The following is a 15,969-nucleotide window of genomic DNA, read 5'->3' as shown; positions in this document are numbered from 1 at the left end:
ATTTAGTTCAGGGACTCCAGAACCCACTTCCGATGGGTTCGATGAGGCCAGGAAGGGGGCAAGGCAGGAAGGGGTCACTCCTATCATCGAAGGCCTGGACAGGAGGAAACATTCCCAGTGAGAGCACAAGAGACTGACCACAGGGCAGGTGGGGGGACAGCAGGGGTGCGGGGCAGACCCCAGTCTTTTAAGTCACACCCAGCAGTGCTCGGAGCTCCTCCTAGCTCTGGGATCAGGTGTCACTCGTGGACATGCTTGGAGGACAGGGAGTTGGTACTGGGGATCAAACCCAAGCCTCCTACATGCGAAAACAAAAAGTGGGGCTGGAGAGAGAGCACAGCGGGGAGGGCGTTTGTCTTGCACACGGCCAGCCCGGGTTCGATTCCCAGCATCCCATATGGTCTCCCGAGCATCGTCAGGAGTAATTCCTGAGTGCAGAGCCAGAAGTAACCCCTGTGCATCGCTGGGTGTGACCCAAAAAGCAAAAAAGAAAAACAAACAAAAATGTCCCCCCACTGAGCTATCCCCCTGGCCTTCATGGAATGTTCCAGTCAGCCAGAGTCTGCCTGGCCCCTGGGACCTCCTTCCTCTGTTCCGAAGACCCCCTGTCTGCCAGAAAGGCGAAAGGCACTCCCTGTGCAGGGGACAGGAAACAGACTCACACAGCTGTGTGGTGAACACCCGAAGAGAAAAGTGCGTACAGACAAGCTCGCTGCAACGTTTTTCGAGAATTGTGTGACTTCGAACCTACCAAGCGCTACCCTCTCCTTTAGTTTTTTTTTGGGGGGGTTTGGGGGCCACACCCAGTGATGCTCAGGGGTTGCTCCTAGTGGTACCCATGGGGACCATATGGAATGGAATCGAACGCAGGCTGGCCACTTCGAAGGCAAGTGCCCTGCCTGCTGTACTATCATCGTTCCAGTCCCTACCTTAGTTTTAAAAAACTGTTGGAGGGGGATGGGGCCACAGTCAGCAATACTCAGGGCTGACTTCTGGCTCTGTGCTCAGGGTCCACTCCTGGCAGCCTTGGGGAACCATCTGAGATGTCGAGGACCAAACCCAGGTTGATCCGTGCCAGGCGGGAGCACCTGACCCACTGTATTATCACTCTGGCCCAACACCAGCTCTCTTAATCCTCATGACAATTCTGCAGGGCAGCGTGGTGGTCACTCTCCCAGTCCCCCGGAGGAGGAAGCTGCGGCTAAGGAAGGTTGCTGAGAGGGGACAGTGCCAGCGAGGAGGAAGCCGGGAACCAAACCCAGCTCGACTGCGGAAGTTAAGGATTCTCGGCGGCCCTGCCAGCAGTCACCACCTCTTTTGCTGAGAGCAGTCCCACTCCCTTCCGTGGGCCTGGCCGAGAACACCGTGGCTTTTACAAAATACAGAGCCAGGCATAATCCCCAACCATGGCTGTGTGTCACCCCACCCCCACTCGCAACTCCTTATACCCTTGCAGCTACACAAAGGCAGAGGACAGTATTCTTCTGATTTGGGGGAGAGGTTTGGGCGACACCTGGCAGTAATCAGGGGCCATGCAGTCCTAGAGAATGAGCCCAGGCCTCCCTCGAGCAGAGCATGTGCACGCGTCCTTTGAGTTACCTCCGAGTTCTTGACTTCTCATTAGGCAGCATGAACAGAGCACAGTGCAAGTTCATCCTGGGCTCTTACAGGCAACGTGCATGTTCTCCCCAGGACCTCCAGGGGCCACTCCTGAGCCCAGAGCCAGAAGCAAGTCCCGAGCATCACCACATGTGGCCCCCAAACCCAAAAGTCAGGGGCTGGAGAGACAGAACATTGAGCAAGACGCTTGCCTGGCATGTGACGGACCCAGATTCGATTCCTGGCACCCCCAAACGGTCCTCGGAGCCCCACCTGGGGTGATCCCCGAGTACAGTCCCCGCACAAAACCAAAAAGCCCGAACATAAGCCGTGCCGGGCTAATTGTCAGAGAACGAGGGGAGAGCAAAGAAAAAAATCATTCTCATCCCGGTCTGCAAGGGGCCCGTTTGCCTCCCACCCACAACCTACAACAGGTGAATCCAGGCAGAACCTTTCTGGACCCGGGTGTGTGTGTGGGAGGGGGGGGATGGGCGTGGCTATTAACAGAGGGGCGTGGCTCTGGGCGGTAGGGCGTGGCCCTGGTCTGGGGCGGGATCCTGGGCGGTAGGGCGTGGTCCTGATGTGGGCGTGGCCCTGGGTGGAGGGGCGGGGTTCTGGGCAGTAGGGCGTGGCCCTGGTCTGGGGCGGGATCCTGGGCGGTAGGGCGTGGTCCTGATGTGGGCGTGGTCCTGATGTGGGCGTGGTCCTGATGTGGGCGTGGTCCTGGGTGGAGGGGCGGGGTTCTGGGCGGTAGGGCGTGGCCCTGGTCTGGGGCGGGATCCTGGGTGGAGGGGCGGGGTTCTGGGCGGTAGGGCGTGGTCCTGGTCTGGGGCGGGATCCTGGGCGGTAGGGCGTGGTCCTGATGTGGGCGTGGCCCTGGGTGGAGGGGCGGGGTTCTGGGCAGTAGGGCGTGGTCCTGGTCTGGGGCGGGATCCTGGGCGGTAGGGCGTGGTCCTGATGTGGGCGTGGTCCTGATGTGGGCGTGGCCCTGGGTGGAGGGGCGGGGTTCTGGGCAGTAGGGCGTGGCCCTGGTCTGGGGCGGGATCCTGGGCGGTAGGGCGTGGTCCTGATGTGGGCGTGGCCCTGGGCGGAGGGGCGGGGTTCTGGGCGGTAGGGCGTGGCCCTGGTCTGGGGCGGGATCCTGGGCGGTAGGGCGTGGTCCTGATGTGGGCGTGGTCCTGATGTGGGCGTGGCCCTGGGCGGAGGGGCGGGGTTCTGGGCGGTAGGGCGTGGCCCTGGTCTGGGGCGGGATCCTGGGCGGTAGGGCGTGGTCCTGATGTGGGCGTGGCCCTGGGCGGAGGGGCGGGGTTCTGGGAGGTAGGGCGTGGCCCTGGTCTGGGGCGGGATCCTGGGCGGTAGGGCGTGGTCCTGATGTGGGCGTGGCCCTGGGTGGAGGGGCGGGGTTCTGGGCGGTAGGGCGTGGCCCTGGTCTGGGGCGGGATCCTGGGCGGTAGGGCGTGGTCCTGATGTGGGCGTGGTCCTGATGTGGGCGTGGCCCTGGGCGGAGGGGCGGGGTTCTGGGAGGTAGGGCGTGGCCCTGGTCTGGGGCGGGATCCTGGGCGGTAGGGCGTGGTCCTGATGTGGGCGTGGCCCTGGGTGGAGGGGCGGGGTTCTGGGCGGTAGGGCGTGGCCCTGGTCTGGGGCGGGATCCTGGGCGGTAGGGCGTGGTCCTGATGTGGGCGTGGTCCTGGGTGGAGGGGCGGGGTTCTGGGCGGTAGGGCGTGGTCCTGATGTGGGCGTGGCCCTGGGTGGAGGGGCGGGGTTCTGGGAGGTTGGGCGTGGTTCTAACCTGGTACCTGGGGCTGGGTGAAGGGGCGTGGCCCCGAGATGAGGGGCGGGGCTCTGGCGGCAGTCGCATACCTTTGGCATGTAGGACAACCACTCCAGGATGGTGTAGACGCCCTCGAAGTCGTCGGGCACGGTGATGTGGGCGACGCCGTTGTTGTGCATGATCTGCACGCCGCCCAGCTGATTGTTGGACGTGTACACGTCCCGGCCCAGCACCTGCGTGGTGGACAAGGCCGGGTCAGCCCGCTCAGGGCCCAGCCACCTGTTCGAGAGCACCTCTCACAGCGCCTCCACCCCCCCTGGCTGCCCCTGGGACGCGCCCCTGCCCCGGAGTCCTGATGGTCCGGGGGCGGCACCCTCACCCACTGCAAGGAATCTAAAGGCTTCTCCTTTTCACCTCCTCCTTCCACCAGCCCACGAGCCAGCTCCTGACTCAGTTCACCTCCATCCAGGGCAAATCCCCATCGGAGATCCCCACCCCGCCAGCCGCTCCCTGGGGGGCCTAAGAACCCACGCTTCCAACAAGTCCCCAGGGGCAGCTGCTGCTGCAGCAGCACTAGACTGTTGGGGTTTGTTGGGGGCATGCGGGAAACGTTTTACTTAACGTTTAAAATGCAGAAGAGCAAATAGCAAAGAGCTCACTCACCCAGGAGTCTCCCCGTGAAAAGCAGGAGAGAGAAACAGAGAACTTTAGACTCGGAGGAGGAGGCAAAGCCCCTCCTGTCTTTTCCTGCTAGCCTGCTCTTTATCATGCCATTTCAGTCATTGGCGGAGAATTTGTAAAGCTTGAAATCCAACCAGGACCTGAGGAGATGGGTCCCTGGCCTGACAAGTCCCTTCGTAGGAGGGCTGGGTTCCATATCCGCCATCACACGCCCCCTTAAGCCCCAGTGGGAGTGAGTCCTGAGCACAGAGCCAGGAGTAGCCCCTGAGTACTGCCAAATGTGGACCCCGAACAAACCAAACCAGAACATGAATGAATGATTCTTTTTTCTTCTTCTTTCGGGAGCAGGGGTGGGAGGAACCTCCCCACAGTGTTCGGGAGGCCCCACAGCCCCACTGGTAATTCTGAGCCAACCAGTTCGATGCAAGGCCCCAGGATATGATGCTGCATGGACTTTGGGGGGCTGGGGAATCCTCGGACCACTCCGACAAAGCTCGGGGCACTCTCGGTGCTGGGAATGGAAGCGGGGTCTGGTGGATGCCAGGCATGTGTCTAACCACAGTGCTATCTCCTGGTTGCCTGAGTCATCTTTTATTTATTTATATTTGGGTTTGGGGCCACACCAAGCCGTGCACAGGCTCGAACCAAGGACTGAGCCAGCGAGCGAACCTGGGCTGACCACTTAAAAGGCGCTCGACCCACTGTCCAATATTGCTCCATTTATTTTTAATTTGATTTGATTTCTGTGGCCACACCCCGGTGATGCTCCAGCATTACTCCTGGCTCTACTCTCTGGAATCACTCCTGGCAGTACTCAGGAGACTCTATGGGATGCCAGGGATCAAACCCAGGTCAGCTGCAGGCAAGGCAAACGCCCTCCCCACTGTACTATTGCTCCGGCCTTCCTAAATCATACCTCAAAGTGCAAACATTAGCAATGCAGTAAGTTCCACCAGGAAATAGTTAACTTTTTTTTTTCTTTGCTTTTTGGGTCACACCCAGCAATGCTCAGGAGTTACTCCTGGCTCTGCACTCTGCAATTACTCCTGGCAGTGCCTGGAGAGCCATATGGGAGGCCGGGGATTGAACTCGGGTCGGCAGCATGCAAGGCAAACACCCTACCCATGGTACTATCACTCCGGCCCCTAGTGACTTTTTTTTTCCTCCCTCCTTCTTTCGGCGAGCTGGAGCGATAGCACAGTGGGTAGGGCATTTGCCTTGCATGCGGCCGATCCAGGTTCAACTCCTCCGCCCCTCTCGGAGAGCCCGACAAGCTACCAAGAGTATCCTGCTCGCACGGCAAAGCCTGGCAAGCTACCTGTGGGGTATTCGATATGCCAAAAACAGTAACAACAAGTCTCACAATTTGTTGTGAGACGTTACTGGTGCCCATTGGAGCAAACTGATGAACAACGAGAGGACAGTGCCACAGTGCTGCTTTGGGCTCATCTATGAAGTTCATGTTCTTGCCAATGAGACACCAGCCTGCCTGGCATCAGAAGGAAGGGAAGCCGCACTGCAGTAGGGAGCGCACCCTTGGGGGGATCCTGAGGGCTGAGTCCCAGGCCCCACTCGGGTCCCCCATCCCCCTCCCGACTGCCCCAACCGCCAAGGTACCTTGTTAAGAGCGCCCGCTCCTGTCAGGATGATGTGGGAGTTCTCCACCTGGATCACCCGCTGGCCCAGCCTCACCAGGTACGCCCCGATGCCCAGGGCTCGGCAGGTCACCTGTGGAGATGGAGCCGCTCCATGATCTGCCCTCGGCAGTGTGGACCGTTGGGGCCGCGGAGTATAAACGCAAGCCGGCCATTTGCGGAGAATGCTTAAAGCCTGAACATGTGGTGCCTCTTGCAGGTGTGACACCCACATGGAGTCCCTGATCCGGCTGCCAGGACGTGTGCAACCCCAGTGAGCACAGCAGCAGGCCAGGGATGGGAAAGGAAAACACCCCAAATGGAAAATAAAACGTTGGGGGGGCTTGAGAGAGAGCACAGCGGGGAGGGCGTTTGCCTTGCATGCGGCCAACCCGGGTTCAATTCCCAGCATCCCATAGGGTCCCCTGAGCACCGCCAGGAGTGACTCCTGAGTGCAGAGCCAGGAGTAACCCCTGTGCATCGCCGGGTGTGACCCAAAAAGCAAAATAATAAAATAAAAAATAAATAAATAAAACGTTGGGGTTGGGGCCGGGGCGACAGTACAGTGAAGGGGGGCGTCTGCCTTGCACGCAGCTGAGCTAGTTTCAGTCCCCGGCACCCCTTAGGGTTTCCTCGAGCCCCGCCAGGAGCGACTCCTGAGTGCTGAGACAGGAGTAACTAACCCTTGAGCATCTCCGGGTGTGACCCAAAAAGCCAAAAAAGAAATAAAAATGTAAAAGTTAAAATGTTGGGCTGGAGCGATAGCACAGCGGGAGGGCGTTTGCCTTGCATGCGGTCGACAAGGCCGACCCGAATTCGATTCCTCCGCCCCTCTCGGAGAGCCCGGCAAGCTACCAAGAGTATCTCGCCCGCATGGCAAAGCCTGGCAAGTTTCCCGTGACGTATTCGAGATGCCAAACATAGTAACAGCAAGTCTCACGATGGAGACATTACTGGGCCCGCTCGAGCAAACCCATGAACAACGGGAGGACAGTGACAGTGACACTGAAAATAAAATGTTAGAGGGTGAGAGTGATAGCACAGCAGGTAGGGTATTTGCCTTGCACGTCGCTGACCCGGGTTCGATCGCCGGTATCCCATAGGATCCCCTGAGCTCCGCCAGGAGTGATTCCTGAGTGCAGAGCCAGGAGGAACCCCTGAGCATCGCCAGGTGTGGGCCCCTCCCCCCAAAAGAAAAAGGTTGCCAGGAAGACAGCTTAATCAGCTGGACAGCATGCTTGGTCTGCATGTGGACGTCCCAAGCTCAATCCCAGGCACCACATTGGTCCCCCAAGCAGGGACAGGTGTGGTCCAGCTGTCCAAAGCCGGTGCAGCACTGTGTCACCAGCTCCAATCATGGAACTGTCTGACCTGGCTGGCCAGGGCACAGTGTGGCATCTGGGGCCCTGAACACTGCTGGGAAGAACAAACCCAAACACACAAACAAAACCTTTTTTTCTTTTTTCGGTCCCACCCGGCGATGCTCAGGGGTTACTCCTGGCTCTGCACTCAGGAGTCACTCCTGGTGAGGCTCGGGGGACCCTCTGGGATGCTGGGAATCGAACTTGGGTCAGCTGTGTGCAAGGCAAACACCCTACCCACTGTGCCATCACTCCAGCCCCACAAAACATTTTATTTTATTTTATTATTTTTTTTGCTTTTTGGGTCACACCCAGTGATGCACAGGGGTTACTCCTGGTTCTGCACTCAGGAGTTACTCCTGGCGGTGCTCAGGGGACCATATGGGATGCTGGGATGCTGGGAATCGAACCCGGGTCAGCCGCGTGCAAGGTAAACGCCCTACCCGCTGTGCCATCGCTCCAGCCCCACAAAACATTTTTAAAAGAAGCGCTGCTACTACTATTGCCACTACAAAAAAAAAAAAAAAAGAAGGAAAGTCAAAGTAATTTTCGGAAAGTCAAGAAGAGTAGGCAGAGAGCACTGTAGTGAATTGCTGTCTTTTAAACATGAGCAAACTGGGCAGAGAGATAGGACAAGTGGGTGGGGTACTTGCCTTGTGCTCAGCTGACCCAGGTTTGACCCCAGCATCCCAAAGGGTGCCCCAGCACTGCCAGGAGAAATCTCTGAGTGCAGAGTTATCCCTGAGCATCGCCAGGAGTAAACCCTGAGTGTCGCCGGGTGTGGACCAAAAACTAAGTAAATAAATACCAGGAAACTGAGCCCGGAGCACGGAAAGAGGCTTTGGAGGCGACAGTCCCTACAAACTGGCTGTGGGTGTGGCCGGGCAGAGTGACAGCTACTTGGGCAGGTAAGGCGGCACCTCTCTGGCCGTGATGGGCGCTGAGATTCAGATGGACAGACGGGAAGCCTGGAGGGGCGTCACACCGTCCCAAAGCAGGGCTGGGGAGAGGCCTCAGGGGACACAGTGCGGGCTTTGAACGAAGAACCCCCAGGATTCACCCGAACACCCCTGAGCATGGCGCCCCACTCAAAAAAAAAAAAAATCAACACATTGCAAAACCGAGGCTGGGGGCCTGAGGCTACAGAAGTGGCCCCAGGTCGACAGCTCTGCGTCCCTTCTCTTTCCTTTCACGACTGTCGTCGAGTCTCCGCGAGCAGGAGTTGGGGCTCGAGGGGGAATCAAACGGGGGTGGGGGGTGGGGGACAGACTCACCAAGCTGATGGTAACGATCTCCTCGTAAGCCAGCGAGGACTCCCCGGCGATCATGCCCGAGCCCCTGAGGTTCTCCACGCCGAGCCCGTCGTCCTTGCCGATAATATCCGTGATGACGTACCTGTGAGCACCCAACGCAGGCTCCAGGGCCAGCTCTGGCCTGGGAGAACCTACAGGTACAGGGCCCGGGGCAGGGGGGGAGGGGAGAGGGAAGGCCAGGGCCCGAGAGATGGGACAGCGGGGACGGTGCCTGCCTTGCACGCAGCTGACCCAGGTTCAATTCCCGGCATCCCCTATGGTGTCCCCAGTCTACCAGGAGTGAGCCCTGAATGCAGAGCCAGGAGTGAGCCCTGAGCACTGCTGGGTGTGGCCCAAAAACAGGCCAAAAAAAATTAAATAAATGGGGAAAGGGAAGATGGGGCCCAGGACCCTCACAGCTGGCCCTAAGAATTTCTAAGAGGGATGTACAAGCATTAATAACTGCAACACAAAACCTGCACCCCTGCCCCGAGGTTCTTCACGAATTTCCCCCAAAGTCTGGCCTACAGAGAAACGGGAGGCTGTAAGCCCCATCCGCCCATCTAGACGCCACAGAGCCCAAGTCAGATCTCACTGGCCCCAACCACAGAAGTGTCCCCTTCCACATCCCTCCCCCAGAACTCTCCAGAAGACCCAGCCCGGGTAATTCTGGTGAGCTCCACTGGAAAACAACCAAACATCAAACCTCACACTTTTCCTGTCCGACAGGGCCAGGCACCTTGGACCTTCCTGGGGAGCCCAGCCACCACTTCAGCTCACGAATCACCACTCTGTCACCACTCTGACCACTCTGTCTTAGGTCAGAGAATGTGAGTGCAGGGCCCGGGAGCACAGACTCAGCACGCGGGAGGCCTGTGCTCCAGCCCCGGCACTGCATGGTTCCCTGAGCTCAGAGCCAGAGTGACTCAAAGGCAAAACAAAAACAAAACAAACCAAAAAAAAAAAAAAATAATCAAAGTCCAGAGTAATAATACAGGCAGCAGGTAGGGCATTTGCCTTGCATGCAGCCGACCCAGGATTGATCCCTGGCACTCTAGATGGTCCTCTGAACTCACCAGGAATGAGCCCTGAGCACTGCAGGTGTGCCCTCCCCCCCAAAAAAAACCCTGCCCCCCAACACCCTCCCCACACACACACAAACACACAAAAACAAACAACCCAGCCCTAAGTAGGGTATGTTTGCAGCTCTAGTGACAAGGAATCGAATCTAATTTCTGTTTCCCAGCAAAAGGCAAGACTTGTGGCAGGCCCAGGACAGAGATTTCTCAAGGGGACTGAGTCATCAGGGGCACCATGAAAGTGGGGGAGGGCTGGGGGTCCCCTATGCAAATACACCACCACCCCCAGCCGCCACCACGAGCCTCCTGGCACAGCGAGGGGCTCGCCGGGCATCAGGAGAGTCACCTGGACTCGCCGTCCTCCTCGACGTGGGTGCAGTGCACGGAGTTCAGCGGGCTGATGCGGGTGTAGTCTTGCGGGGTCAGGTACAGGTACTTATAGCCCTGAAAGACACCAGACCCAAGTGAGGCTGGGAGCCCAGGGCCCTGTGTTGCCAGCCACTGTCCCACACAGCCACATACCAACCCCAAACCCAGCCGCGCCAACACCACGAGCACCGAACTGCTCTCACTGAGGCGAGTGGGTAACCAAGTCCAGCACCCCCACTCCTCCGCACTTCCTGCTCTCGGGTTTGGTCCTGCTGCCTCATTAGAGATTTTCTGGGTTTGTTATGGGGCCACACCCAGCCAGCGATGCTCAGGGTGGGCCTCTGCACTCAGGAATCACTCCTGGCGGCACCCTGGGGAACCGATGGGACACTGGGGATCGAAGAGGGTCAACAGGGTCGGCAGCCTGCAAGGCAAACGCCCTCCCTGCTGAATGCCAGGGGCCCCTTGCAGGCCCAGACACGGCTGCATGGACTCTCTCCTGCCCCCTCGAGGCAAGAGGCAGTATCGCGCCAGGAAAACGGGCTCTGCCCACACAGGATGATGCTCCCTGCGGCTCCACCCCCCCCCCCCCCCAAGGTGCTTTGTTGCTTTTTTTTTTTTCTCCCTTCGATTTGGTCCTTCACTGTGGTGGACATCCAGAATCCCTGGCAATTTGAGAACGCGCAGCGGCACGGAACTCTTCTTTCCGTTCGAAGCCACAACTGGGGGTGCTCAGGAATTGTTCCTGGTTGCACTCGGGGGGGGGGGGGGACTATATCGGGGTGTTGGGGTTGGCTGCACGCAACGCAGACACCCTGCGTGTGGTGCTCACTCCCCGGGCCCTGGCAAAGAGCTCTTGTGTAACTCCCACACACTTTCTCTTTAGGCCCTGCCCTTGGGAGGGTCCTGAGGTGTGTTAGCTTGGGGTTGCTCAAGCTGTTCGCCCTAAGGAACCTTTGGAGACCTAGTTCCGTAATGGCCACGGCCACCTGTGAGATGCTAATACCAACATGTGCAGCACAGCATCAACACCTGTGCTTTAGAATTTAAAAAATAGGGGTTGGAGCGATAGCACAGCGGGGAGGGCGTTTGCCTTGCACGTGGCCAACCCAGGTTCGATTCCCAGCCTCCCACAGGGTCCCCCGAGCACCGCCAGGAGTAATTCCTGAGTACAGAGCCAGGAGTGACCCCTGTGCATCGCCGGGTATGACCCAAAAAGAAAAAATAAATAAATATAAAAATAGAGGAGGACAGAGAAGCAGGACGGAGGGCAGGGCGCTGGCCTCACACATGGCCAGCCCAAGCTGGTGCCCAGGTACATGCATGCCCCTACTCCACCACCCACACTTCCGGGGGCCTTCTGAGTCCGTCAGAAACAGCCCCCGAGCATCACTGGATGTGGCCCCACGTGGAAAACACGGAGATGATGAAAGGGGGCGGTTCTGTCTTCCACACGCCGCCAGCCCGGCTGCATCACATACCTTGTGGGGGTCTTCTGGGTCGACCCACGCCACCTGGAACATGTGCTTGATCTCCTCTGCGAGGCCGATGCGGGCCCCACTGTTGGCGGCGAGGTAGATCCTGGGGATGCCCTCCGCCCGGGCCAACTCTGAGGCCCGCAAGTACAGGAGGTCCTCACCCGGGCCAAAGGAACCGATGCGGAAGGTGATGTCGTTGCCGATGACGATGATGTCACGCCCCTCGGGGTACTCCTGCGTCTTCAGCTTCATCCGGAAGGCCACCATGCCCACCTGGCGGCGAGATGGGCGTGCCTGGGCAGCGGGCGGGGGTCTCAGGCGGAGACACCGGGGCCCAGGGCTGGCCCTGCGGGGTCCTCACCTCGTTTCCTCCCGGCACGCGGTTCATCTCCACCAGCTGGCCCTGAGGGTCCAGCACGAGCTCTGTGTAGGTCAGGATGTCCTTGGGGTACTTGTCTGGGGAGCCCCACAGTTTGAAGAGCGCCTAGAGAGATGGGAGGAGAGAGAAACCCCTGCCGCCATCAGTGGGGAGTTGGAGAGGATTCCCTTTTCTCTTTAAACTCACAGACTCTGCAAAGCAACTCACAAATGCAGAGGAAGGACTGAGCTCAACTAAAGTGTGCCGATGGTTGCTTAAGAACCTTCTGTGGTGTTGGGCTTTGGGGCACACTCGGCGATGCTCGGAGGTTACTCCTGGCTCTGTGCTCGGGGTCACTGCTGGCGGGCTTGGGGGACCATACGGGGTGCCAGATCAGCCATGTGCAAGGCAAATGCCCTCCCCACTGTAAATCACCCAAGCCCGCTTAAGAACTTTTGAAAGAAATAAGAAAAGAGGGGTGAATCCCCCTAGTGCGTGGCCTCCACCCCTTCACCATTCCACCCCACGCTCCAGCCCCCGGCTAGATGTTAAACCCAATCGAGCGCCTCCCGGGCCAGTGCAATCTGCCTTCACATTTTCAGTTCCTTATCTGCATGTGTTATGGCACGTGGAGTTTTGTTTTGTTTTGGGGGGACACTCCTGATTGTGCTGAGCCAGGCATATGGCGTGCCGGACACCCAACCCAAGTCAGCCAGCCGTGTGCCAGGCCAGCGCCCACCCCGCTGTGCTCTCTCTCCAGGCCCGGGCGACTTAATGTTTAAACAGCCACGTCCTTCCATCCGGTGCCCTGGAGACTCCCAGGTATGCCGGCAGAGACGTATTTGTAGCCACAAACTACAATCTAAGCTCAGGTTCATTTCTTTTCCACGCTGCTCTGTTTTCAGCGCTGGGGCTCTTTTTAGGGTCAGTTAGTTTGCTCCGCGCTCTCTGGGATTCCCGGTACCCTCCTCGCAGGGCCCCGCCGGAGGCCCCTTCAGAGGGGAGCTCTCATCTCTGCCACCTGTGCAGCTGCGACTTCTTCCCCCTTTTTATTGTCGAAAGCCTTTGCCGTCCCAGCAGAATGTGTAGAAACCCCTCAACTCCGTAGACTCCTCAGCACTGGGTTTGGGCTGTATTTCTCTGAGGAACTGTGCCCTGGAGTGAGGGAGCAGTGCCTCTGAGTGCACTGACGGCCCCCGTGAGTCTGCTTCTTTGCCACCCCTCTGCCTGCAGGTTTGCATGCCTTTTTTGCTCCCCTGGATTTAGAATCATGCCGCAGACCACCTATTCCCGCCCCCAGGCCGGAAACGAGCATGCGGACAGGTGTCCGACCCCTGATCTTGTTGTTAGCTCTATTGGATAAAGAAGTTTAAAACTTGAACAGCAGGGGCCAGAGCGATAGTACAGCGGGAAGGGTGCTTGCCTTGCATGCAGCCGACTGGGGTTCGATCCCCAGCATCCCATAGGGTCCCCTGAGCACCGCCAGGAGTAACTCCTGGGTGCAGAGCCAAGAGTAAGCCCTGAGCATCGCCAGGTGTGGCCCCCAAACAAAACAAAAATTATAAAATGAAGAGTGAAACTTCCAGGTCTTTTTTCTAGCTATCTTTCTACTGACTCTAACGAGCCTAGATTTTGTTTGCCAGTTGAGACAGAAATAGAAATCCGTTTCATTCCAGTGAGATAAGCGATGTCCTCTCATACTTCAGGTGGACCAATTCCACCGGTCATAGTAACACAGAGGCAAGACGGTGCCAGGGAAGAGACAACCGATTTCTCTTGTGTTTTGGGTATACCGATCTTCCAACTAGCAAGCTGACTGTGTTACCTAACTGAGTCTATAGAATCTCTTGGATTGCTTATTTATATCACCTATACTATATGATCCGTATTTATATCATCTACAAAACCCGCCCTTTTGCTTTTGTTCTTTCCTAGTCTTTATGCCTTTTATTTCTTTTTTCTCATCTTTCAGAACTGGCTACAGAACGTCAGTCCAAAATGACAAGAGAAGAAATGGGCCAGAGAGATAGCACAGTGGGCAGGGCATTTGCCTTACACGTGGCCAACCCAGGTTTGAGCCTCAGCACGCCTGAGCCCCACCAGAAGCGATCTCTGAGCACAGAACCAGGAAGAAGCCCAGCAGAGCACCACCAGGTGTGGCCCCCAAACAAAACAAAACACGAATGACTAGAGGTGGTGGCAATGATAATCACCACTAGGTAACCTATTTACACACACACACACACGTATTTGTTTGTTTTTGTTTTGGGGCACACCTGGTGGTATTCAGGGCTTTCTCCTGGCTCTGCACTCAGGGGCCACTCCTGGTGGGGCTCAGGGGACCAATACTTGTCAACTGTGTGCAAGGCAAATGCCCGACCCCTTGCCAATCATTCTGACTCTAGGTTGACATATTTTATCAACAGAAGAAAATTCCCCTCAATTTCTAGTCTCTAACAAGTTTTTATTTATTTATTTATTTATTTATTTATTTGCTTTTTTGGGTCACATCCGGCAACGCACCGGGGTTACTCCTGGCTCTGAATTCAGGAATTACTCCTGGCGGTGCTCATGGGATGCTGGGAATCGAACCCGGGTTGGACGTGTGCAAGGCAAACGCCCTACCCGCTGTGCTCCAGGCCCCACAAGTTTTTATTTTTAATAGAAGCTACTGTGTCAAATATTTTTTGTTCCTACTGAGAAATATGCCAAATTATATAAATAGAATTTCTTACACTAAATCATAATAAAGTTACAAGATAAGCCTTACTGGATGTGAATTTAAAAAGAAGTTTCCAGATTTTATTTACTACCTTATTTATGATTCTTATGTCCGTGTTCATAAGTAAGTGACAAATTGTCCTTCTCCTAATCCTTTGATCTAAGATTAGTATGGTAACAACAAGCTGAAAAGGTTTTTTTTGGGGGGGGGGGTCACACTCCACGATGCACAGGGGTTTCTCCTGGCTCTGCACTCAGGAATTACTCCTGCCTGTACTTGGGGGACCCTATGGGATGCTGGGGATCGAACCTGGGTCGGCCACGTGCAAGGCAAACACACTCCCCACTGTGCTATCACTCCAGCACCTATTTTTATTTTTTTTTTTCTTTTTGGGTCACACCTGCTGATGCACAGGGGTTACTCCTGGCTCTGTGCTCTGGAATTACCCCTGGCAGTGCTCAGGGGACCCTATGGAATGCTGGGAATTGAACCCGGGTCGGCCGCGTACAAGGCAAACGCCCTACCCGCTGTGCTATTGCTCCAGCCCCCCCCAGCACCTATTTTTAATTTTCTTTTTAGGGGGCCACATCTGGCAGCCGTCTGGGCTTACTCTTGGCTCTGCACCATGGATCACTCCTGCAGGTGGGCAGGAGACTACGTGTGACGTCAAGAATTAAACCCAGGTCAGCGGGTCCAAGGCGAGTGCCCTACCCAGTGTACCTGGCAATTTTTTCAAGCTATTAACTCACTGTCTTTAATGCTGCTAATCTATTTAGATTTCCTATTTCTTCCTGGACTGGCTCGGACAGGACATCACTTTTTGTTTCTGAGAAACTTCCCACTTTGCCTAAAGGAAAGGGGACGGATCTGCCCCCGCCTTGTCTGCACCCTACAGTGAGAGGCAAAGGATACAGACGATGACATGCTTCATCATGAAAGTTCCCGTTTATTAGGCCCCTACTGAATACAGAGAGTTCCCACCACCAGTAAGTCCCATTATCATCCTCGGTTTACAGAGGAGGAAGCTGAGGCCCAGAGAGGTGCAAGAACTGGCCTGGAGATGCACAGAGTTGGGGGGGGGGGGAGGGCGAGCCCCCAGGATCCCGGTCCTGGCCCAAGGGGTCTGCACAGCCGTTTTTCCCTCTGACACTTCCCCTGCTATCAGCAAGGTCCACGGCCTTGGCTCTCAAGAATGTCACTCACAGAGCAAGGGGCGGGCTGACAAGACACCATCAGCCAATGCCTGTGAGTTCCGTCTCCTGCCAAGACCCTAACCGCGCAGACACAAAGGCCTGGGGGACACGCTTAACGGAAGCACATCCAGGTGGTCGCCCAGGAGAGGAGGCATCTGTGGCCCCCCACCTGCTTGCTCTCTCTTAACTCCCTTCCAGCATGTTCCTTATAAGCCCCTCTCCAATCTGCTCCATTTCCCCACGTTTCTCTGCCCGATTCCTGGGATCCCCGGGAGGATGACTTGGATCCCTCGGATCACGGGGATGGATTAACCTTGGGGCTCGGCGGGGGAGTCAGGCCCTAACATCTCGATCTCCAAACTCCCAGCCAGGAGCTGGCCTGCTCGAGCCTGGCCTCCCAGCGTCTTCATCTGCCTCCAGGCCTTCCCAACG

General features: G+C 57.0%; 1 protein-coding gene across 1 annotated transcript in view; it reads right to left on the bottom strand.

The window, feature by feature from the left end:
* Positions 1-15,969, bottom strand: part of ACACB (acetyl-CoA carboxylase beta) — a 94,292-nt gene that overhangs the window by 12,507 nt on the left and 65,816 nt on the right. Inside the window, exons 37-42 of the mRNA XM_056114498.1 lie at positions 11,626-11,748; positions 11,268-11,537; positions 9,764-9,861; positions 8,321-8,441; positions 5,669-5,779; positions 3,460-3,603 (exon numbers count right to left, since the gene is read on the bottom strand). Of these exons, the coding sequence (XP_055970473.1) occupies positions 3,460-3,603; positions 5,669-5,779; positions 8,321-8,441; positions 9,764-9,861; positions 11,268-11,537; positions 11,626-11,748 (867 nt within the window). The remainder of the gene's footprint in view (positions 1-3,459; positions 3,604-5,668; positions 5,780-8,320; positions 8,442-9,763; positions 9,862-11,267; positions 11,538-11,625; positions 11,749-15,969) is intronic.

This window comes from Sorex fumeus, unplaced genomic scaffold (genome assembly GCF_029834395.1).
Source record: "Sorex fumeus unplaced genomic scaffold, SorFum_2.1 ptg000025l, whole genome shotgun sequence".
NCBI lineage: Eukaryota > Metazoa > Chordata > Mammalia > Eulipotyphla > Soricidae > Sorex > Sorex fumeus.
This window is presented reverse-complemented; position numbering and strand designations above follow the sequence as displayed.